The 22,337-nt window shown below is 70.1% G+C and overlaps 1 protein-coding gene across 1 annotated transcript; it reads right to left on the bottom strand.

The window, feature by feature from the left end:
• Window positions 1-2,054: 2,054 nt before the first annotated feature.
• MAPK8IP2 (mitogen-activated protein kinase 8 interacting protein 2) lies at window positions 2,055-21,098 on the bottom strand. Its single transcript, XM_069033637.1, has 12 exons — window positions 21,024-21,098; window positions 13,888-13,993; window positions 13,389-13,634; window positions 11,227-11,329; window positions 8,896-11,103; window positions 8,298-8,373; window positions 7,396-7,568; window positions 7,202-7,311; window positions 7,003-7,122; window positions 4,927-4,997; window positions 3,239-3,337; window positions 2,055-2,127 (listed from the first exon to the last, which is right to left on the bottom strand). Exons 1-12 carry the CDS (start codon window positions 21,086-21,088, stop codon window positions 2,055-2,057), a joined length of 3,450 nt encoding a protein of 1,149 aa, XP_068889738.1. The 5' UTR covers window positions 21,089-21,098.
• Between the last annotated feature and the right edge of the window lie 1,239 nt (window positions 21,099-22,337).

The raw sequence follows: 22,337 nt of genomic DNA, 5'->3' as shown, positions 1-22,337 counted from the left end.
CCCCACACTGTCCCCACACCACCCCACACCGCCCCACACCGCCCCACACTGTCCCCACACCGCTCCACACTGTCCCCACAGTGCCCCACACCGCCCCACACTGTCCCCACACTGTCCCCACACCGCCCCACACTGTCCCCACACCGCCCCACACCGCCCCACACTGTCCCCACACCGCCCCACACCGCCCCACACTGTCCCCACACTGTCCCACACCGCCCCACACTGTCCCCACACCGCCCCACACTGCCCCACACTGTCCCCACACCGCCCCACACCACCCCACACTGTCCCCACACCGCCCCACACTGACCCCACACTGTCCCCACACCGCCCCACACCGCCCCACACTGTCCCCACACCGCCCCACACCACCCCACACTGTCCCCACACCGCCCCACACTGTCCCCACACTATCCCCACACTGTCCCCACACCACCCCACACCGCCCCACACTGTCCCCACACTGTCCCCACACCGCCCCACACTGTCCCCACACCACCCCACACCGCCCCACACCGCCCCACACTGTCCCCACACCGCTCCACACTGTCCCCACACTGTCCCCACACCGCCCCACACCGCCCCACACTGTCCCCACACCGCCCCACACCGCCCCACACTGTCCCCACACCGCCCCACACTGTCCCCACACTGTCCCACACCGCCCCACACTGTCCCCACACCGCCCCACACTGCCCCACACTGTCCCCACACCGCCCCACACCACCCCACACTGTCCCCACACCGCCCCACACTGACCCCACACTGTCCCCACACTGCCCCACACTGCCCCACACTGTCCCCACACCGCCCCACACCACCCCACACTATCCCCACACTGTCCCCACACCACCCCACACCGCCCCACACTGTCCCCACACTGTCCCCACACTGTCCCACACCGCCCCACACTATCCCCACACCGCCCCACACTGTCCCCACACTGTCCCGCACCGCCCCACACCGCCCCACACCGCCCCACACCGCCCCACACCACCCCACACTGTCCCCACACCGCCCCACACCGCCCCACACTGTCCCACACCGCCCCACACCGCCCCACACTGTCCCCACACTGTCCCACACCGCCCCACACCGCCCCACACTGCCCCACACTGTCCCCACACTGTCCCCACACCGCCCTACACTATCCCCAATATTGTCCCACACCACCCCACACGGCCCCACACCGCCCCACACCGCCCCACACCACCCCACACCACCCCACACTGTCCCCACACCGCCCCACACCACCCCACACCGCCCCACACGGCCCCACACAGCCCCACAGCGCCCCAGCTCACACCAAGCATATATTTTATTGAAAGACCAAGTGGGTGACAACGGCGTGGGGACAACCGGGGCTGGCACAGTGGCTCCTCTGGCTGCTGAGTTACAGATAAATATCGGGACATCGAGCGGGCGGCGAGAGAGTCACGATAGCGCTGCGCGACAGGGGCCGAAGCAAAGGGACCGCCGGGCACAGCAGTGAGGAGGGGGCGGCCCCGGGACCCCCCCGGGGCCCGAGCGCGGCCCCCCCGGGCCGGGGCTGGCGGAGCGGTGGTGGCGGGGGGGGACATCCGGGGGACACCGACACGAGGGGAGACCCGGGGAGGGGGGGGAGGGGCAGCTCTGGGGGGGGACCCCCGTTCCTTTTTGGGGGAGGGGCGGCGGCGAGGATTTGGGGTGCGCGGAGATGTCCCCTCCCCCCCCCCCCCATCCTTCACCCCAAACGCCCCCCGGAGCTCCCCCCCACCCCCCCCGGTGCCCCGCGCTCCCTCGGGTGCCACCCCCCCCGTGCCCCCCAATCCCCGCGGCCACCCCCGCTGCCCCCCCAACCCCCCGGGCTGGCCGTGCTCATGCAGGGGGGGCCACTCGGGACCCCCGCCCCACCCCCGCCCTCGCTGGGGACCCCCGGCCGGGCTGCGTCATCCTCCGAGGGGACCCCCGGCCCTCCGAGAAGCGGGGGGGGGCGTGCGGGGGGCGCTGCGGCGGGTGCGGGGGGGGGCACCGGGGGTCAGACGGAGCGGGGAGCCCCCCCGGGTGCCCCCCTACTCCAGGTAGATGTCCTCTGTGGGGCAGGCGTATTCCAGGTGCTCCTGGTAGTATTCCTGAAACGCTCGGCTGCGGGGGTGGGAACGGGGAGGGGCTCAGGGAGGGCAGGGGGCGCAGGGCCCCGCACCCCCAGAGCCAGGGAGACCCCCGCAACCACGCCCGGGTAGCCCCAAACTTGGCACAGGACCCCCAAACCTGCCAGACCCGCAGCACCCAGAGCCCCCCGGACCCCCAAACTTCACGCAAGACCCCCAAACCCGGTACAGCCCCGCACCTCCAGGACCCACAGCCCCCTGCAGCCCCCAAACCTGGCACAGGAACCCCAAACCGGGCACGGCCGGACCCCAGCACCCACAGCCCCCAGAACTCCCAACCCCAGCACCCCCAGACCCAGTGAGACCCCCAAAACCAACCCCCGGCACCCCCAAACCGGGCACGGCAGGACCCCCAGCACCCACAGCCCCCAGAACCCAGCACCCCCAGACCCAGTGAGACCCTCAAAACCAACCCCCGGCACCCCCAAACCTGCCACGGCAGGACCCCCAGCACCCACAGCCCCCAGAACCCAGCACCCCCAGACCCAGTGAGACCCTCAAAACCAACCCCCGGTACCCCCAAACCTGCCACGGCAGGACCCCCAGCACCCACAGCCCCCAGAACCCAGCACCCCCAGACCCAGTGAGACCCTCAAAACCAACCCCCGGCACCCCCAAACCTGCCACGGCCGGACCCCCAGCACCCCCAGATCCCCGGACCCCCAAATCTGGCACGAACGCCCCAAACCTGCCAGACCCCAGCACCCCCAGCCCCCCCACAGCCCCAGCTCAGCCACCCCCCCTGCACCCCCAGACCCCCGGCCCTCCTGTACCCCCAGAGCCTCTGCACCCCCTAAACCCTGGCACCCAGACCCCCCCTAACCCCCAATACCCCCAATACCCCCAATCCCCATCCCCCCTGGCACCCCCCAATTCCCCGGCACCCAGCCCCAGAAAAGTGGGGACCCCCTCCCCCTGCCCTCCCCTCCCCCTGGCCGTGCCCCCCGCCCGGGCCGCGTGTGGCACCGGGAGGGTGCCCGGCCCCCGCTGCAGGTGGAACGCTGGGCACGGTGGCATCGTGGCACCCGCGGGAGCCAGGACACCCCAAAAACGCCAGGCAGCCCCCCCGAGCCGCCCCCACGTACCCCACGCACTCGGCCACGTGTCTCATGGACTCCTGGGACACGAAGACGTGGCAGGCGAAGCGGCTCAGCACGGGGTGCTTGGTGATGAACCCGAAATAGCTGCGCGTGCCCGGGGGCAGCAGGGTCAGGGGGGCACCCCAAAACCTGCCCGGGGGGGGGGGCTCTGCAAGGGGACACCCCCAGAGCCCCGGGAAAGCCGCAGCGAGGGGAGCCGGAGCGGGCAGGGGGCGTTGGGGCGGCACTGGGGGTGAAGCTGAGAGGGTGGGGGGTCCCTGGCACGGAGCGGGGGTCCCTTGGGGTGTCCCCGGGTGGTGGGTGGGGGTCCTGTGGGGTGTCCCCGGGTGAGGTGAGGGTCCCTTGGGGTGTCCATGGGTGGGTGGGGGTCCCTTGGGGTGTCCATGGGTGGGTGAGGGTCCTGTGGGGTGTCCCCGGGTGGGTGGGGGTCCCTTGGGGTGTCCCCGGGTGGTGGGTGGGGGTCCCTTGGGGTTTCCATGGGTGGGTGAGGGTCCCTTGGGGTGCCCCCGGGTGGGGTGAGGGTCCCTTGGGGTGTCCCTGGGTGGGTGGGGGTCCCTTGGGGTGCCCCTGGATGAGGTGGGGGTCCCTTGGGGTGTCCATGGGTGGGGTGAGGGTCCTGTGGGGTGTCCCCGGGTGGGTGGGGGTCCCTTGGGGTGTCCCCGGGTGAGGTGAGGGTCCCTTGGGGTGTCCCCGGGTGGGTGGGGGTCCCTTGGGGTGTCCCCGGGTGGTGGGTGGGGGTCCCTTGGGGTGGCCATGGGTGGGTGAGGGTCCCTTGGGGTGTCCCTGGATGAGGTGGGGGTCCCTTGGGGTGTCCCCGGGTGGGGTGAGGGTCCTGTGGGGTGTCCCCAGGTGGGGTGGGGGTCCCTTGGGGTGTCCATGGGTGGGGTGAGGGTCCCTTGGGGTGCCGCTGGGTGGGTGGGGGTCCCTTGGGGTGCCCGTGGGTGCGGTCAGGGTCCCGTGGGGTGGCCATGGGTGGGTGGGGGTCCCTTGGGGTGTCCCCGGGTGGGGTGAGGGTCCTTTGGGGTATCTCTGGGCGGGGTGAGGGTCCCTTGGGGTGTCCATGGGTGGGTGAGGGTCTCTTGGGGTGTCCCCAGGTGGGTGAGGGTCCCTTGGGGTGTCCCCGGGTGGGTGGGGGTCCCTTGGGGTGTCCCTAGGTGGGGTGAGGGTCCCTTGGGGTGTCCCTGGGTGGGTGAGGGTCCCTTGGGGTGCCCCTGGATGAGGTGGGGGTCCCTTGGGGTGCCCGTGGGTGGGGTGAGGGTCCCGTGGGGTGGCCATGGGTGGGTGAGGGTCCTTTGGGGTGTCCCTGGGTGGGTGGGGATCCCTTGGGGTGTCCATGGGTGGGGTGAGGGTCCTGTGGGGTGTCCCCAGGTGGGTGGGGGTCCCTTGGAGTTTTCCTGGGTGGGGTGAGGGTCCCTTGGGGTGTCCCTGGATGAGGTGGGGGTCCCTTGGGGTGTCCATGGGTGGGTGGGGGTCCCTTGGGGTGTCCCTGGATGAGGTGGGGGTCCCTTGCGGTGTCCCTGGGTGGGTGAGGGTCCTTTGGGGTGTCTCTAGGTGGGGTGAGGTTCCTGTGGGGTGCCCCTGGATGAGGTGGGGGTCCCTTGGGGTGCCCGTGGGTGGGGTGAGGGTCCCGTGGGGTGGCCGCGGGTGGGGTGGGGGTCCCTTGGGGGGCTCACCAGCTGTTGCGGGGGTGGCACCCACAGAAGGAGATGTTCTTCATCTGGAAGAAGTGGCTGCAGCGCTCGAACTGCGGCGGGACAGGGGCGGGTGTGGGCGGCTGGGCGGGGGTGCCCAGAGACCCCCAAAATCTGTGCCCCTCCTCAGCATCGGCCCCCCAACTCACGGCCCCGCACCCTTCAGCTCCTGGGCACCCCCAAACCCAGACCCCTGAGCCTCTCATCACCCCCAGAAGCACCCCTCCCCATTGCTCCTGTCCTGAGCACCCCCAAACCCAGACCCCTGCTCCCCTCACCTCGTGGTCACCCCCAAACCTTCTCCCCTCACCCCCTGGTCACCCCCAAACCCCGACCCCTGCTCCCCTCACCTCCTGGTCACCCCCAAACCTTCTCCCCTCAACCCCTGGTCACCCCCAAACCCAGACCCCTGCTCCCCTCACCTCGTGGTCACTCGCAAACCCAGACCCCAACATCCCTCACCCTCCTGATTCCTGGTCACCCCCAACTCTCCTTTTTGCCCCCCAAACCCAGACCCCTGCACCCCTCATCACCCCCAAATCTCCTTTTTACCCCCCAAGCCCAGACCCCTGCACCCCCATCGCCTCCTGGTCACCCCCAAATCTGCTCCTCCAACCTCTTGGTCACCCCTCCATGCCCCCTCACCCCCTGGTCACCCCCAAACCCTTGCACCCCGCACCTCGTGGTCACTCCCAAACCCAGACTCCAATATCCCTCACCCTCCTGACTCCTGGTCACCCCAAATCTCCTTTTTGTCCCCCAAACCCAGACCCCTGCACCCCTCATCACCTCATGGTACCCCCAAACCTTCTCCCCTCCCCTCCTGGTCACCCCCAAATCTCCTTTTTACCCCCAAACCCAGACCCCAACATCCCTCACCACCTCCTGGTCTCCCCCAAATCTCCTTTTTGCCCCCCAACCCAGACCCCTGCTCCCCTCATCACCTCCTGGTCTACCCCAAATCTCCTTTTTGTCCCCCAAACCCAGACCCCTGCACCCCTGATCACCTCCTGGTCACCCCCAAACCCTTGCACCCCTCCCCTCCTTGTCGCTCCCAAACCCACAGCAGCCTCTCCTCTCCCCTCCTGGTCACCCCCAAACCCAGACCCCAACATCCCTCATCACCTCCTGGTAACCCCAAATCTCCTTTTTGTCCCCCAAACCCAGACCCCTGCTCCCCTTATCACCCCTTGGTCACCCCCAAACCCAGACCTTTGCACCCCTCATCGCCTCCTGGTAACCCCAAATCTCCTTTTTGTCCCCCAAACCCAGACCCCTGCACCCCTCATCACCTCCTGGTCACCCCCAAACCCAAACCCTTGCACCCCTCCCCTCCTTGTCACTCCCAAACCCACAGCAGCCTCTCCTCTCCCCTCCTGGTCACCCCCAAACCCAGACCCCTGCTCCCCTCACCACCTCCTGGTCTCCTCCAAATCTGCTTTTTGTCCCCCAACCCAGGCCCCTGCTCCCCTCATCACCTCCTGGTCACCCCCAAACCTTCTCCCCTCCCCTCCTGGTCACCCCCAAATCTCCTTTTTACCCCCTAAACCCAGACCCCAACATCCCTCACCACCTCCTGGTCTCCCCCAAATCTCCTTTTTGCCCCCCAACCCAGACCCCTGCACCCCTCATCGCCTCCTGGTAACCCCAAATCTCCTTTTTGTCCCCCAAACCCAGACCCCTGCACCCCTTATCGCCTCCTGGTCACCCCCAAATCTCCTTTTTACCCCACAAACCCAGACCCCTGCACCCCTCATCACCTCCTGGTAACCCCAAATCTCCTTTTTACCCCCCCAACCCAGACCCCTGCTCCCCTCATCACCTCCTGGTCACCCCCAAATCTCCTTTTTGCCCCCCAACCCAGACCCCTGCACCCCTCACCACCTCCTGGTCTCCCCCAAATCTCCTTTTTGCCCCCCAAACCCAGACCCCAACATCCCTCATCACCTCCTGGTCACCCCCAGACCTTCTCCCCTCACCGCCCGGTGCCCCCCGACCCCAGAGCCCCTCACTGCTCCCCTCGCGGTCCCGCCAAGCCCCCCGGCCGTGCCCGCTGACCTCGTGCTCGGCGCTGTACTCGGTGACGGTCAGGATGAGTTTGATGCCCTGCAGCGTCACCTCCAGGTCACAGCTGGCCGGGGGCCGCAGGTGCACCGTCAGCTTCCTGGTGGTGGCGATCTGGGCCACCGGGAGGGCACAGCGGGGTCAAAGCCGGGCTCCCGCCGCCCCCGCGGGGCTCCCGCCGCCCCCTCCTCACCTTCTGCATGGCGGCGCAGAGGATCCCGTTGCCCTGGTGGTACGGGACCTCCACGGAGCCCAGGAACTGCACGTTGAACCTCTCCACCCAGCACGGGTTCCTCTTCAGGCCTGCGGGGAAACGGGGCAAGGAGAGGGCGCCCCGAAGGCCCCGCGACCCCTCCCCAAACGCCCGAGGGCGGCTCGGGCTCCTACCGATGGCATCGCGGGCCTGGCCCACCACCTCGTGGGCGTAGAAGGCGGGGAAGATGCCCCTCTCGCCCGTGCGCATGTTGTAGCCCCGGTACCAGTAATCGTCCTCCTCCAGCTCCACCAGGATGGGGTCGTCCACGTCCAGCTCCAGCTCGTCCTCGTGGCGCGGGATGAACCTGGGGGGACGCGCCGAGGGACGGGGTGGGGACCTGCTCAGCCCCAAAGACACGGCTCTGCAGCCCTGAGCGCCTGGTCACCCCCAAATCCACACCCCTGAGCGCCTGGTCAGCCCCAAATCCACACCCCTGAGCGCCTGGTCAGCCCCAAAGACACGGCTCTGCAGCCCTGAGCTCCTGGTCACTCCAAACCCACACCCCTGAGCTCCTGGTCACCCCCAAATCCACACCCCTGAACTCCTGGTCAGCCCCAAAGACACGGCTCTGCAGCCCTGAGCTCCTGGTCAGCCCAAATCCACATCCCTGAATTCCTGGTCACCCCAAATCCACACCCCTGAGCTCCTGGTCAGCCCAAACCCACACCCCTGAGCTCCTGGTCACCCCAAATCCACACCCCTGAACTCCTGGTCAGCCCCAAAGACACGGCTCTGACCTTCTGGTCACCACAACCTCACATCCCCTCACCTCCGGGTCACCCCCAAACCCAGAGTCACACATCCGTCACCTCCTGGTCACCCCAAAACCCAGAGTCACACGTCCGTCACCTCCTGGTCACCCCAAAACACCCCCTCATGGCACCCTGGGGCAGCCACAGCGGGACCAGGAGCGGGCAGGGGGCCCTGGGGTGGCACTGCGGGACCCTGGCAGGGGCTGGGGTCCCTCGGGGTGTCCCTGGATGGGGCTGGGGCCCCTCGGGGTGCCCGCGGGTGTCACCCGGGGTGGCCTCACCTGAAGACGGCGCGGTGGGTCTGCTCCCGCTCCTCCCCGTTCACCATGCACGAGAACAGCCCGAAGGACTCCGTGCCTGCGGGGACAGCGATGCCAGCGGGGACAGGGGACAGCTGCCACCCCATGGGGACACCCCGCCCGCGTCCCTGAGGGAACAGCCGCCACCCCATGGGGACACCCCGCCCGCGTCCCTGAGGGACCCTCGGGGCGCTCGTGCGGTCAGAACCCTTCTGGGGGTCCCAGCTGGACACTGGGGGACAAGCTGGACCCTTGTGGTCACTGTGGGCCTGCCCTATCTCTCAGGACATGTCGCGACGTGCTGCGACATCCCGGACGTATCGTGACATATCGTGCTGTGCCGTGGCACACGGAAATGGTGCCACGGCCAGGACGGGGAGGGCAGCCGGGGGGGGACAAGAGCCAGGACAGCACAGGACACCGTGACATGTCATGACATCCCGCGACATATCGCGACACGCCACGACACGGGAATGGCTGGGGCAGGACAGGGAGGGCAGCCGGTGTGACAAGGCCCCGCAGAGCAGCCCGGGACAGCCCGACGTGTCACGACACGTCGCGATACGACACCGGCACTTACTGGAGGAGCGCGAGGTGCTGTTGACGAAGACGTTGAGGAACTTCTTGGAGAACTGCAGGTCGGCCTCGGGGGACGAGTCCTCGGAGGAGCTGCGCGCGTCGGGGGCCACCAGCCCGTCCCCGAAGGCCACCTCATCGTCGCAGGCCCTCAGGAGGTCGCTGTCGTCGCTGAGCACGGACGTGCAGCGCCGCAGGCTGACCAGCTCCAGCTGCGTGTGCTCGTCCACCACCAGCGTGTACTTGACCGAGTCGTAGGCCAGCGACTCGTCCAGCGCCGGCGGCTCCGGAGGCACCGTCCCCTCCCCGGCCGGGCTGGGCCTGCGCGGGGCCACCAAGGGCGGCTCGGCCTCCTCCAAGGCCATGGCGAAGCCGCGGTTGGTCTTGGCCGTGGACACGTCCAGCGCGGCGGGGTCGGCGTCGGGCGCTAACCGGACGTCGTCGATCATGGAGTCGGCCTCCAGCACCCCCGAGTCCAGGTCCCCGTCGAGGGCCCAGCGCCGGGGGCTGGCGGGGCGGCGATCCCCGGTGGTGGCGGCGGCGGCGGCGGGCTCGGTGCCGGGGGATGCCCGCGGTGGCGGTGCCGGGCGGCAGCCCAAGGTGGCCAGGACGTCGGAGGCGTCCAGGCGGCCGATGGTGACGGGGCGGCCGGGGCACACGGGCGCGATGGTGTCGTTGGTGGGGTTGCTGAGGAACAGGAAGGGCCCCGGCTCCTCGGCCGGCGGCTCCGGCGGCGGCTCCGCGGCCGCGTGCTCGGCCTCGGCCAGGGAGCTGCGCAGCGTCTCCATGTCCACCAGCTCGATGGCACCGCGCTGGCACCGCGCCGCGCCCGCGTCCCCCAGCGCCACCGGCGAGTCCCGCGGGCCCGGCTCCTCGTCCAGCGCCTCGCTCAGGATCTCGGGCTCCAGGTCGGAGGCGGGCGAGATGGTGTCGCACAGCGAGTGGCTGTTCTGGAAGCACTCGTCCGGACACTTGATGGGGTACGAGCCCTCCGAGATCATCTTGTTCACCAGGTTGCTGAGCAGCCACGGCGAGTCCGAGTCCTCGCTCAGGTCGGGCTCCGACTCCGAGTCGGAGTCGTACTCGCTGTTGTCCTCCTCGTCCGCCTCGGGCATCAGCTTGGGCCCCACGGGCAGGTAGAAGGAGCGGCGGATGCTCTCCAGGCTGTGGTCGGGGTCGATCTTCAGGTCCAGGGGGCTGGCGCTGGACACGTCGGTCTGGCCCTCGGGCGCGGGGCCGTCGGCCGGGTCCAGGCTGTCGTAGTAGGCGTCCATCTTCAGCTCGGCCAGGCTCTCCCTCCTGACCACGCCGCGCTCGGGCGGGCCCCTCTCGGCCGGCTCCTCCTCATCCTCCTTGCCCTTGTCCAGCAGCAGCGAGTCCTTGATGCTCAGCAGGCCGGGCGCCTCCAGCTCGGGCTCCAGCTCGCCCTCGGAGCCGGGCGAACTGGCCTCCTCGATGGAGTTGGTCAGGTGGGACGAGCGGCCGCTGCTGCTGTCGCTGCTCAGGTCCAGCTCTGTCTCCGAGATGGACGAGATCATGTTGCTGACCAGGCGCCCGCCGGCGAACGCCGCCTCGAGCTCCCCGTCCGAGTCGGAGCCGGGCGAGCTCAGCTCGTCCCCGCGCCGCCCGCCGGGCAGGAAGGGCTTGGCCGTGCGGCTCGTGAGGTCGGCCTCGATGCCGGGGTCCGAGGAGGGCGAGGTGGTGTCCGAGGAGCCCGAGGGGTGGCCGCGCACGCTGGCGGCCCGGCCGGACTGGGGACCCTCCCCGTCGGAGCTGAGCGGCTCCGCGGGACGCGCGCCCGGAGCCCCGTCCCGCTCCGGCCGGGGCCGCGCCTGCGGCTGCGGGCGGGGGGACCCCGGGCTGCCGCCGCCCTGGGGCTGCGTGGGGGCCTGGGGGGCGGCCTGGGGCGGGGGGGCGGCGTCGGGGGCGCCGGGGGGAGCCGCGGGCCCTGTTGGAGAGAGACAGGGGTGAGGCGGGGGCGGCTGGCGGGGGCGCGGCGGGGAGAGCGGAGCTCGGAGCGCAGCGGAGATGAGGTTCATGTTAAAATCGGGCGCGGCTCTCGGGGGCGATGGGTTACCATGTGCCAGGGACTCGGGGCTGTTGCCTTGCGAGTCCAAGGGGGAGGGCGGCAGCGAGGGGGGGGCCCCCCCGGGGCCCGGCGGGCTCTCCAGGCAGGGTCCGTCCAGGATGCAGGCGTGGGGGGACGAGTGTCCTGCGGGAAGGGCGACACAGGGCCGGGGTCACCCCGCGGGCGCGGCTGCGGGATCCCCGGCATCGGCCCCGCATGGCCGCAGCCCCGCTGGCACCTCCCCCAGGGTGGCAGCCCCGCGCTCACCGGTGTGTGAGGAAGAGGAGGAGGAGGAGGAGTGGAGGAGCGCGTCCTGCCAGCTGGGGCGGGGGGCGGGCGGGGCGAAGCCGCCGTTGTTGTTCAGGGAATCCTGCGGGAAGAGCAGAGACCGGGGGGGGGAGGAGGGTGAGTGGGTGACCCCCCCCAGGAGCGTTTGCGGGCTCCGGGGGACCCCGCGGGCGGCGCAGGGGAGAGCTCGGAGGTGCCTGGCAGCCCCTGCGCCACGTGCCCGCGGTTTATCGGGATTAGGGCCGCCGCATCCCTGGATCCTCTGCCCGAGGCTGGGCACGGCACGGCGCGGCATGGCCTGGGGTGGCACGGTGCCCACCGCGGGGACAAACGCCGCGGGGATGCGCCAGCACCGGCGCTGACCCGCGGGACACCCGCGTGAGACCCCCACGAGCACTGCCCGACCCCCGAGGGCCGCGGGGGTGTTGGGAGCCCCAGGAATGCCCCGAGCCCCCGGGATGGCCGGGAAGGTCCCGCCGGAGCGGCGGCAGCTGCGGATTAGTCCCGGCGGGAAAGGCGGGCAGCGCTAATCCCAGAGAATCCCGGCGGGAGGAGAGATTAGGGAGCGCGGCCGGAGCCCCCGGGCACGAACCGGGGTGGGCACCGAGGGGACAGGGATGGGGGACAGGGAATGGGTGCGGGGGGGACAGGGATGGGGAATAAGGATGGGGGACAGGGATGGGGGACAGGGATGGGACAGGCCACAGCCCCCGGGATGGGCGCAGGGGGAACAGGGATGGGGGACAGGGATGGGACAGGCCACAGCCCCCGGGATGGGCGCTGGGGGGACAGGGAATGGGTGCGGGGGGACAGGGATGGGGGACAGGGATGGGACAGGCCACAGCCCCCAGGATGGGTGCGGGGGTGACAGGGATGGGGGACAGGGATGGGAGGACGGGGGAAGGGTGGTGGAGGGGAAGGAGGGGACAGGAACAGGGCTGGGTGCACACGGATGGCTTCTGGGGGGACACGGATGGGTTCGGGGGACCCAGGGATGGCTGCTAGCGGTGACAGGGACTCAGGGACCGAGGACCGGGATGTCGCCTCCTCCCGGGACCCCTCGATGGGTCAGATCCGGGCGGATCCAGGGGCTCCACCCCCTCTGCCAAGGGATGCCGGAGCAGCGCTGGGACCCGGCTGGGCCTGGCGGGTCAGGACCCCCGGGCTCTGTCCCCTTGCGGTCACCGCCACCCCCCAGAGCCCCTCCGGGCCAGCAGCGCGCGGGGCCCTCCCGGGAAAAGGGGAGGGGAGAGGGGGCCGAAATTCCCGCAGGCCCCCGGTTCCCTGGCAACGCCGGCGGCTGCAGCCGCTCCGCACGCGGCTTCCCACGCACTGCGGTGGCGGCGGCCCGGGGCCAGCCCCGGCACGCGTGAGCGGGGACACGGGGACACCCCCGCGGCGGGGACACCCCCGGGGTAGCCCCGGAACTGGGGGACACGCGGTGGGGATGGGGACAGGGGACGGAGAACCCCGGGGGGAAGGGACAGTGACCCGGGGAGAAGGGGACAGTGACCCCGGGGAGAAGGGACAGTGACCCCCGGGGGAGAAGGGGACAGTGACCCCGGGGGGAAGGGACAGTGACCCCGGGGGTGGGGACAGTGACCCGGGGGAGAAGGGGACAGTGACCCGGGGGGGAAGGGACAGTGACCCCGGGGAGAAGGGACAGTGACCCGGGGGAGAAGGGACAGTGACCCCGGGGGGGAAGGGGACAGTGACCCGGGGGAGAAGGGACAGTGACCCCGGGGGGGAAGGGGACAGTGACCCCGGGGGAGAAGGGACAGTGACCCCGGGGGAGAAGGGGACAGCGACCCAGGGGGGAAGGGACAGTGACCTGGGTGAGAAGGGGACAGTGACCCCGGGGGAAGGGGACAGTGACCTGGGGGGGAAGGGACAGTGACCCGGGGGAGAAGGGACAGTGACCCCGGGGGTGGGGACAGCGACCCGGGGGAGAAGGGGACAGTGACCCGGGGGGAGAAAGGACAGTGACCTGGGGGAGAAAGGACAGTGACCCCGGGAGGGAGAAGGGGACAGTGACCCCGGGGGGGAAGGGGACAGTGACCTGGGGGGGAAGGGACAGTGACCCAGGGGGAGGGGACAGTGACCCCCGGCGTGGGGACACCCCGAGGCCACCCCGGCCTCACCTGGGTGCCCGCGGCCGTCAAGTTGAGGGTGGTGGGGCGGTGCTTCTGCGTCTCCTCCAAGGCGGGCGAGGGGATGGGCGAGGCCGAGGGGGACGGCGGCGCCTCCAGCTCGTTGCCTTCCTCCTCCTCCTCCTCTTCCTCGTCGTCGTCGTCGTCGTTGTCGTCGATCATCTCGAACTCCTGGAAGTCGTCCTGGAAGGTGCACACGGGGTGCGGCTGCTCCCCGCGCTCCAGCACCAGGCAGTCCTGCGGGGTGGCACCGTGTGAGGGACGCGGGATAGCCACGGGCCACCCTCCGCGCCACCGAGGGGGCGGCAGCGTCCCCAGCCCCCGGCGGGGTGGCCAAGAGGGGACAAGGGACGCCCGGCTCGTCCCTTTCGCCTCAGCGCCCAGCCGGGCTGAGAGCCAGCGGAGAGGTGGCCCCACTGTGGGTGAGTTGTGCCAGCCCAGCGTCCCCGCAGCCCCCTCAGTGTCCCCAAGGGCCACCAGGCTCTGGCACCTTCTCATAGTGGTCCGAGTCGTAGTTGAGGCCGATGCCGCAATCGTCCGTGATCTCCGACAGGTCCTCGTCATCGAACTCCTCCAGGCTGATGTCCTGGGGGGGCCTGGGGACAGCGGGGACACAGCTCAGGGACAGCCCGGCCGGCCACCGATGGCACAGTGACAGCACAGTGGCACCACGGGGACGTCCGCCCATGCTTGGGTGGCACCCTCGGCCTGGGAGCACCAGGGAGATGCCACCAAACCCTGGGAGCACCAGGGACACGGCACCAAACCCTGTCACCTCTGGAGCACCATGGCACCAAACCCTGTCACCTCTGGGAGCACCAGGGAGATGGCACCAAACCCTGGCACCTCTGGAGCACCAGGGACACGGCACCAAACCCTGGGAGCACCAGGGAGATGCCACCAAACCCTGTCACCCCTGGAGCACCAGGGAGATGCCACCAAACCCTGTCACCCCTGGAGCACCAGGGAGATGCCACCAAACCCTGTCACCCCTGGAGCACCAGGGAGATGCCACCAAACCCTGTCACCCCTGGAGCACCAGGGACACAGCACCAAACCCTGTCAGCTCTGGAGCACCATGGCACCAAACCCTGTCACCTCTGGAGCACCAGGAACACGGCACCAAACCCTGTCACCTCGGCCTGGGAGCACCATGGCACCAAACTCTGTCACCTCTGGAGCACCATGGCACCAAACTCTGTCACCTCTGGGAGCACCAGGGAGATGCCACCAAACCCTGGGAGCACCAGGGACACGGCACCAAACCCTGTCACCCCTGGAGCACCAGGGAGATGCCACCAAACCCTGGCACCTCTGGGAGCACCAGGGACACCATGGCACCAAACCCTGGGAGCACCAGGGAGATGCCACCAAACCCTGTCACCCCTGGAGCACCAGGGAGATGGCACCAAACCCTGTCACCTCTGGAGCACCATGGCACCAAACCCTGGGAGCACCAGGGACACGGCACCAAACCCTGTCACCCCTGGAGCACCATGGCACCAAATCCAGGGAGCACCAGGGACACAGCACCAAACTCTGTCACCCCTGGAGCACCATGGCACCAAACCCTGGCACCTCTGGGAGCACCAGGGACACGGCACCAAACCCTGTCACCTCGGCCTGGGAGCACCATGGCACCAAACTCTGTCACCTCTGGGAGCACCAGGGAGATGCCACCAAACCTTGTCACCTCTGGGAGCACCAGGGACACCATGGCACCAAACCCTGGGAGCACCAGGGACACGGCACCAAACCCTGTCACCTCTGGAGCACCATGGCACCAAACCCTGTCACCTCTGGGAGCACCACGGAGATGCCACCAAACCTTGTCACCTCTGGGAGCACCAGGGACACCATGGCACCAAACCCTGGGAGCACCAGGGACACGGCACCAAACCCTGTCACCTCTGGAGCACCAGGGAGATGCCACCAAACCCTGTCACCTCTGGGAGCACCATGGCACCAAACCCTGTCACCCCTGGAGCACCATGGCACCAAACTCTGTCACCTCTGGGAGCACCAGGGAGATGCCACCAAACTCTGTCACCTCTGGGAGCACCAGGGAGATGCCACCAAACCCTGTCACCTCTGGGAGCACCATGGCACCAAACTCTGTCACCTCTGGAGCACCAGGGAGATGCCACCAAACCCTGGGAGCACCAGGGAGATGCCACCAAACCTTGTCACCTCTGGGTGCCAGCACGGGACAACCACAGGGACACGTCACCACCCTCCTGTCACCCCTGGGTGCCCCAGGGACACGTCACCACCCCCCTGTCACCCCTGGGTGCCCCAGGGACACGTCACCACACCGCTGTCACCACGCGGTGACACCCAGCTGGGCGGAGGTGCCGAGGCCACCACCAATGTCCCAAATTCCCAGCACAATCCCTGGAGCCGAGGTGGGGAGGGGCCGGTGCCCCCCTCCAGGTTTGGGGTGACCTGTGCTGTTGGGGGGTCCCTGGAAGGTCACGGGGGGTTACGGGGAGTCACTGGAGGGTCACACAGGCAGGGCGGGGGGTGACAAAGGGGACGCAGGCTGCGACACCCCGAGGCCGGGAAGCCGGCGGGGCCCTGAGCGCATTCCCAGGGAACGGGGGTGCCATGGAAACCAGCGGCTCCTGCGGGAATACAGCGAAGGGAGAGAAATCCCGGCAGGATTTGGGGTCGGAAAACAGAAATTGGGCTTTTGGCGGGGCTTGGCAAGGTGGGAGATGTGGCCTGGGGGCTACTGGGACCCTCTGGTCGCCCTTCATGGGGTTGGGGACACCCAGGGTCCCCCAGCAGCACCCAGGCACCAGTGGGACCCTCTGCCCACCCTCCATGGGCTTGGGGACAGCGCAGGGGGGTGTGGCAGCACCTGGGTGCCAGTGGGACCCTCTGCCACCTTCCATGGGCTTGGGGACACCCAGGACCCCCCAGCCTGGCCCCAGAGTGTGTGGCAGCACCTGGGTGCCAGTGGGACCCTTTTCCCACGGGTTTGGGGACACCCAGGACCACTCAGCCCACCCCAGCGGTGTGTGGCAGCATCCAGGTGCCAGTGGGACCCTCTGCCCACTCTCCGTGGGGTTGGGGACACCCAGGACCCCCCAGTTTGTCCCCAGGGATGTGTGGCAGTGCCTGGGCACCAGTGGGACCCTCTGCCACCTTCCACGGGCTTGGGGACACCCAGGACCCCCCAGTTTGTCCCCAGGGATGTGTGGCAGTTCCTGGGCACCAGTGGGACCCTCTGCCACCCTCCACGGGCTTGGGGACACCCAGGACCCCCCAGTTTGTCCCCAGGGATGTGTGGCAGTTCCTGGGCACCAGTGGGACCCTCTGCCACCCTCCACGGGCTTGGGGACACCCAGGACCCCCCAGGCCGATCCCAGGGGTGTGTGACAGTGCCCGGGCACCAGTGGGACCCTCTCCCACCTTCCACCCAGGTGGGCTCAGCCCGGAATGTGGCAGCAGGGTCGGACCCCAAAGGGGGGCTCAGGGCTGTCCCCTCTCCCGCTTTCGCCCCAGACCCCGCCGTGCAGCCCCTGGGCCCGGCACGGGGCCGCGCGCCTGTTCCCGATTCCCCGGCAGGCAGATTCCCCTAATCCCATAATTCCCAGAAGTAGGGCACGGCCGCGCCGAATCCACGCAGATTTGGGGCAAAAGCGGCAGAAACGGAGACGGGAACGGGGCTGCGGCGGGAACGGGGCTGAGCGGGACCCCAAAGCCCGGACAGGAGTGGGGAGCACGGGGGCTGTGGGGTGAAGGGTCCTGGGGTGTCGAGGAGCGGAGCCTTTTGGGGTGCAGAGCCCTGGGGTGTTGGGATGTAAAGTTCTTTGGGGTGCGGAGCCCCAGGGCGCTGGGGAGCAGAAACTTTTGGGGTTCGGAAGCCTTTGGGGTGCAGAGCCCTTTGGGGTGCCAGGGAGCAGGGTCTGTCGGGGTGTTGGGGTGCAGAGCTCTGGGATGTCACAAGAACCCTTTGGGGTGCAGAGCCCCAGGGTTTCAGGGTGCAGAACCCTGAGGCGTTGGGGTGCGGAGCCCCGGGGTGTTGGGGAGAAGAGCCTTTTGGGGTGCAGAGTCCCAGGATGCTGGGGTGCGGAGCCCCGGGGGTTTGGGGTGCAGAGTCCCAGGATGTCGGGGAGCAGAGCCCCGCGGGTTTGGGGTGCAGAGCCCCGCGGGTTTGGGGCGCAGAGCCCCGGGGGGTTGGAGTGCAGAGTCCCAGGATGTTGGGGTGCAGAGCCCCAGGATGTTGGGGTGCAGAGCCCCGGGGGTTTGGGGTGCAGAGTCCCAGGATGTCGGGGAGCAGAGCCCCGGGGGGTTGGAGTGCAGAGCCCCGCGGGTTTGGAGTGCAGAGTCCCAGGATGTCGGGGTGCAGAGCCCCAGGATGTCGGGGAGCAGAGCCCCGGGGGTTTGGGGAGCAGAGCCCCAGGATGTTGGGGTACAGAGCCGCAGGGGTTTGGGGTGCAGAGCCCCGGGGGTTGGGGGTGCAGAGGCCCAGGATGTGGGGGTGCAGAGGCCCAGGATGTTGGGGCGCAGAGCCCCGGGATATCGGGGCGCAGAGCCCCGGGATGTCGGGGTGCAGAGCCCATCTCCCCAACCCCAGGGAATATCGGGAGCTGCCCCCCTGCAGGAAGAGCCCCAGGACCCTCCCGGGGGCGAGCAGAGGTCTCAGGGGGTCCCGTGGCCACCCGGGGAGGACAGGGACAGTGGGGCTGAGAGTCCTGCTGGGCTGGGGACCCCGGGGTCACTGGGGGAGCAACTCCTGCTGCTGGCTTTGTCCTGGCTGGGGGGACATGGGAATGGGGTGGGAATGGGGTGGGATGGGGACACTGCAGTGGGACGGGATGGTCACAGCGGGATGGGAATAACACGGTGGGATGGGGTGGACACGGTGGGGTGGGGACACTGCGGTGGGACGGGAATGACCCGGTGGGATGGGGTGGGATGGGATGGACACGGTGGGCGGGACGCGATGATGGGATGGAACCACCAGTGAGAGGCAATCCAGCCCCACAACCTCCCCTCGGGGACCCCGCTGGGGTCCAGGGCAGCGCCCTGGCTGTGTGTGCAGGGACACGGCGCCGGGAGCAAGGACAGCGCCCGTGCCCACCTCGGGGACACTCCGGGGACCGGCTGGGACCGAGGGGCCGGAGCAGGAGCGGAGCCGAGGGAGGGGACCGGGACGGGGGGGGGGGTCTCACCCAGCCCCGCACACGGAGAGGGGATCGGGAAGGGCTGGCAGCAGCAGGACCACCCCCCCCCACGGCATCCGAGTGACCCCACTGCCACCATCCCGAGCCGGGCCGGGCCGGGCCGGGCCGGAGGGGACCCCAAAGGGACCCAGCGTCACCCGGCAGGGCACGGGGCCAGGCGGGGCTGGGGAGGGCACACGCGGCGGTGCCAGCGCTGCCAGGCCCGGCTCCCCGGGGGCGCTGCCGGCGGCGCAGGCTCCGGGCGGATGGAATTTCCTCATCCCTGCCAGCCCCGCTCCCCGACACGGCCCGGGAGGCGGCTCCGGAGCGGTGGGGAGGGACCCCCACAGCGGGGGAAGGGATCCCCACAGCGGGGAAAGGGACCCCCACAGCGGGGGAAGGGATCCCCACAGCGGGGGAAGGGATCCCCACAGCGGGGAAAGGGACCCCCACAGCGGGGGAAGGGATCCCCACAGCGGGGAAAGGGACCCCCACAGCGGGGGAAGGGATCCCCACAGCGGGGGAAGGGACCCCCACAGCAGCCGTGTCCCGCGGCCGCTCCGTGCCCGGCCGCTCCCGAGGCCGGGAAGGGCCCGCAGGGAGCCGCGTCTGACCCTGTGGTCACCCGAATTGGTGACCGGGGGTTCCTGACCGGCACCTGGGGCTGCCGCGGCCCGAGCGGGAGGCGGGAGCCATCCCAAGGCCCGGCTGCGTGCGCGCCTGGAATTCCCACATCGAGAATTCCCACGTCGAGCGTTCCCACGTCGAGAATTCCCACGTCGAGAATTCCCATCCCGAGCATTCCCATCCCGAGCATTCCCAACACGTTCCCGCCTGCTCGGCCTCTCCCTCTCCGGCCAGGGGCTCCCACCCCATCGGACACCCCAAGCCGGGCCGGGCACCTCCTCCCCGGGGTTCCTTTAGGAAAGGCACGGCCGGGTTTGGGTTCTCCTTCACCATTCCCTGACGGGTTTTGGGATGCTGAGGGAGAGCCGAGCACAGCCACGGCACCCCCATGGATCGGCCCCGTTTTTCGGGATGGCTCCGGGCACAGCTCCCGCTGCCCAGGCCGGGCTGGGCCGGGCTGGGCCGGGCTGGGGAGTCCCGGGGCCGAGCAGCCCCAGCGAGGCCGTGGCGTCCCCTCCCTGCGCCACCGCGGGCAGGGACACCCCGGGGTCCTGCTGCACAGCGGCCCGGGAAGGGACAGGGATGCGCAGGGAGGGGACATCCTGGGGACAGGGATGCACAGGGAAGGGGACAGGCCGGGGACAGGGATGCTCAGGGAGGGGACAGGCCGGGGACAGGGATGCTCAGGGAAGGGGACATCCCGGGGACAGGGATGCTCAGGGAAGGGGACATCCTGGGGACAGGGATGCTCAGGGAAGGGGACAGCCCGAGCAAGGGGATGCTCAGGGAGGGGATAGGCCGGGGACAGGGATGCTCAGGGAAGGGGACATCCTGGGGACAGGGATGCTCAGGGAGGGGACAGCCCGAGCAAGGGGATGCTCAGGGAAGGGAACATCCTGGGGACAGGGACATCCCGGGGAACGGGAGCCCTGCCCAGCCCAGGCCACAGCCACCCAAGGGCACATCCCGCAGCCCCGCTGTCCCCCGCTCCTCTCTCTCCGCAGCTCCCGCATCCCTGGGGCCGCCCAGGTGCCCCTCACCGCCGCCTGCTGCCCTTCCCATCCCGCTGCCGGGTGCCTGGGCCCCGCACTGCGCCAGCCCGGCCCGCACCCCGACCCCAACCCCGCACCCCGACCCCGCAGCCCCGCACCCGGCCAAGGTCAGGCGCGGGCCGGGCCCAGCCGCGTCCCCTCGCCACGGGACCCCCGAGGGCCCTGCGGGAAGGTGACCGATCCTGGGGCCCCGGTGCGGCGTCCCGGCTGCGGGAACCCCCCGGCATCCCCCCGGCAGCGCCGAGCCTCGGGGGGGGGGGGGGTGCTGCGCCCCCGCCCCCCCGCTCCCGGGACCGGCCCCCCCCCCATCCCCGTCCCCGTCCCCATCCCGGGGCCGCTGCGGCGCCTCGGGAGAGACAAAGAGGCGGCGGCGGCTCCTCCCGCAGCGGCCCCGGGATGCCGCGGCCCCGGGGGGGGGCCCGGAGGCCGGGGGGGCTCTGAGCCCCGGCCGGGGGAAGGGGACGGAGGGGACCCCGGAGCCCCCCGAGCCGCCGCGCCCCCCGCCCGCAGGGAGCGGCCGCGGATGCTCCGGGGGCTGGATGGATGCGGCCGGCGGCGGCTGCGCCGTTCGCCCCGGGAAGGGCCGCGCAGGGGGGGGGGGGCGGGAGGAGCCCCCCGGCCCCGGTCCCGCATCCCAAGGTGAACGGGGCGGGGGGAGCCCCGGGGGCGCGGGCCCGGTGCAAGGGCGGTGCAGCGGGAGGGGAAGGGCAGCGCGACCCCGCATCCCCGCGCGTCCCCCCCGCATCCCCGCGGCTCCCGCGGCCCCCGCTCACCGGCAGCCGGGCGGGGAGAGCGAGTGGAAGGTGGAGAGCGAGAACATCTCGGCGCGATCCGCCATTTTCTCCGGCCGGGGCTGCGCCGGACTGCGGAGCTGCGGGAGCGGGGGGGGAGCGGCGGGAGGAGCTGCGGGAGCGGCGGGGGAGCGGGGGGGGGACGGGAGGAGCTGCGGGGATGGGGGGACGGGGGGCGGGAGGAGCCGCGGGGATGGGGGGACGGGGGGCGGGAGGAGCTGCGGGAGCCGCGGGGGGAGGAACGGGAGGAGCTGCGGGAGCCGCGGGGGGAGCTGCGGGAAACGGGGGGAGAGGGGCGGGAGGAGCTGCGGGAGCCGCGGGGGGAGAGGGAGGAGCCGGGAGGGGCGGGGGCGGCGGGAGGGAGAGGGGGGAGAGAGGGGAGTGGGAGGGGAAAGGGAGAGGGAGGGGAGAGGGTCCGGGGCGGGGGTGTGGGATGGGGTGGGGTGGGGTTGGAGGGGGTTTATGGGGGATGGGGAGGGGCGGGAGGGGGTCTGGAGGAGGGGTCTGGGGGCGGGGTGTGGGGTGGGATGGGATTGGGGGGATTATGGGGATGGGGGTGGGATAGGGAGGGGTCTGGAGGCTGTGGGATGGGATGGGATGGGATGGGATGGGATGGGATGGGATGGGAAGGGAAGGGAAGGGAAGGGAAGGGAAGGGAAGGGAAGGGAAGGGAAGGGAAGGGAAGGGAAGGGAAGGGAAGGGAAGGGAAGGGAAGGGAAGGGAAGGGAAGGGAAGGGAAGGGAAGGGAAGGGAAGGGAAGGGAAGGGATTGAGTGGGATATGGGATATGGGATATGGGATATGGGATATGGGATATGGGATATGGGATAGGAAGTTCGGGGAGGGAGGGGGAGAAGGAGGGGTCAGGAAGGGCCGGGGGGGCTTTGGGATTGGGGGGGATCAGGAGGGGAGAGCTGGGACTGGGGAGGGGTCGGACAAGGAGGGACTGGGGGGTCTATAGGGACGGGGGGGGTCTATAGGGACTGGGGGCGGTCTATAGGGACTGGGGGGGTCTATAGGGACTGGGGGCGGTCTATAGGGACTGGGGGCGGTCTATAGGGACTTGGGGGGGTCTATAGGGACTGGGGGCGGTCTATAGGGACTGGGGGGGGTCTATAGGGACTGGGGGCGGTCTATAGGGACTGGGGGGGTCTATAGGGACTGGGGGCGGTCTATAGGGACTGGGGGCGGTCTATAGGGACTGGGGGGGTCTATAGGGACTGGGGGCGGTCTATAGGGACTGGGGGCGGTCTATAGGGACTTGGGGGGGTCTATAGGGACTGGGGGCGGTCTATAG

Source organism: Aphelocoma coerulescens, chromosome 1A (assembly GCF_041296385.1).
Source record: "Aphelocoma coerulescens isolate FSJ_1873_10779 chromosome 1A, UR_Acoe_1.0, whole genome shotgun sequence".
In the NCBI taxonomy this organism is placed as follows: Eukaryota; Metazoa; Chordata; class Aves; order Passeriformes; family Corvidae; genus Aphelocoma; species Aphelocoma coerulescens.
The sequence above is the reverse complement of the archived record's forward strand: the minus strand, read 5'-3'. Positions and strand labels throughout refer to the sequence as shown.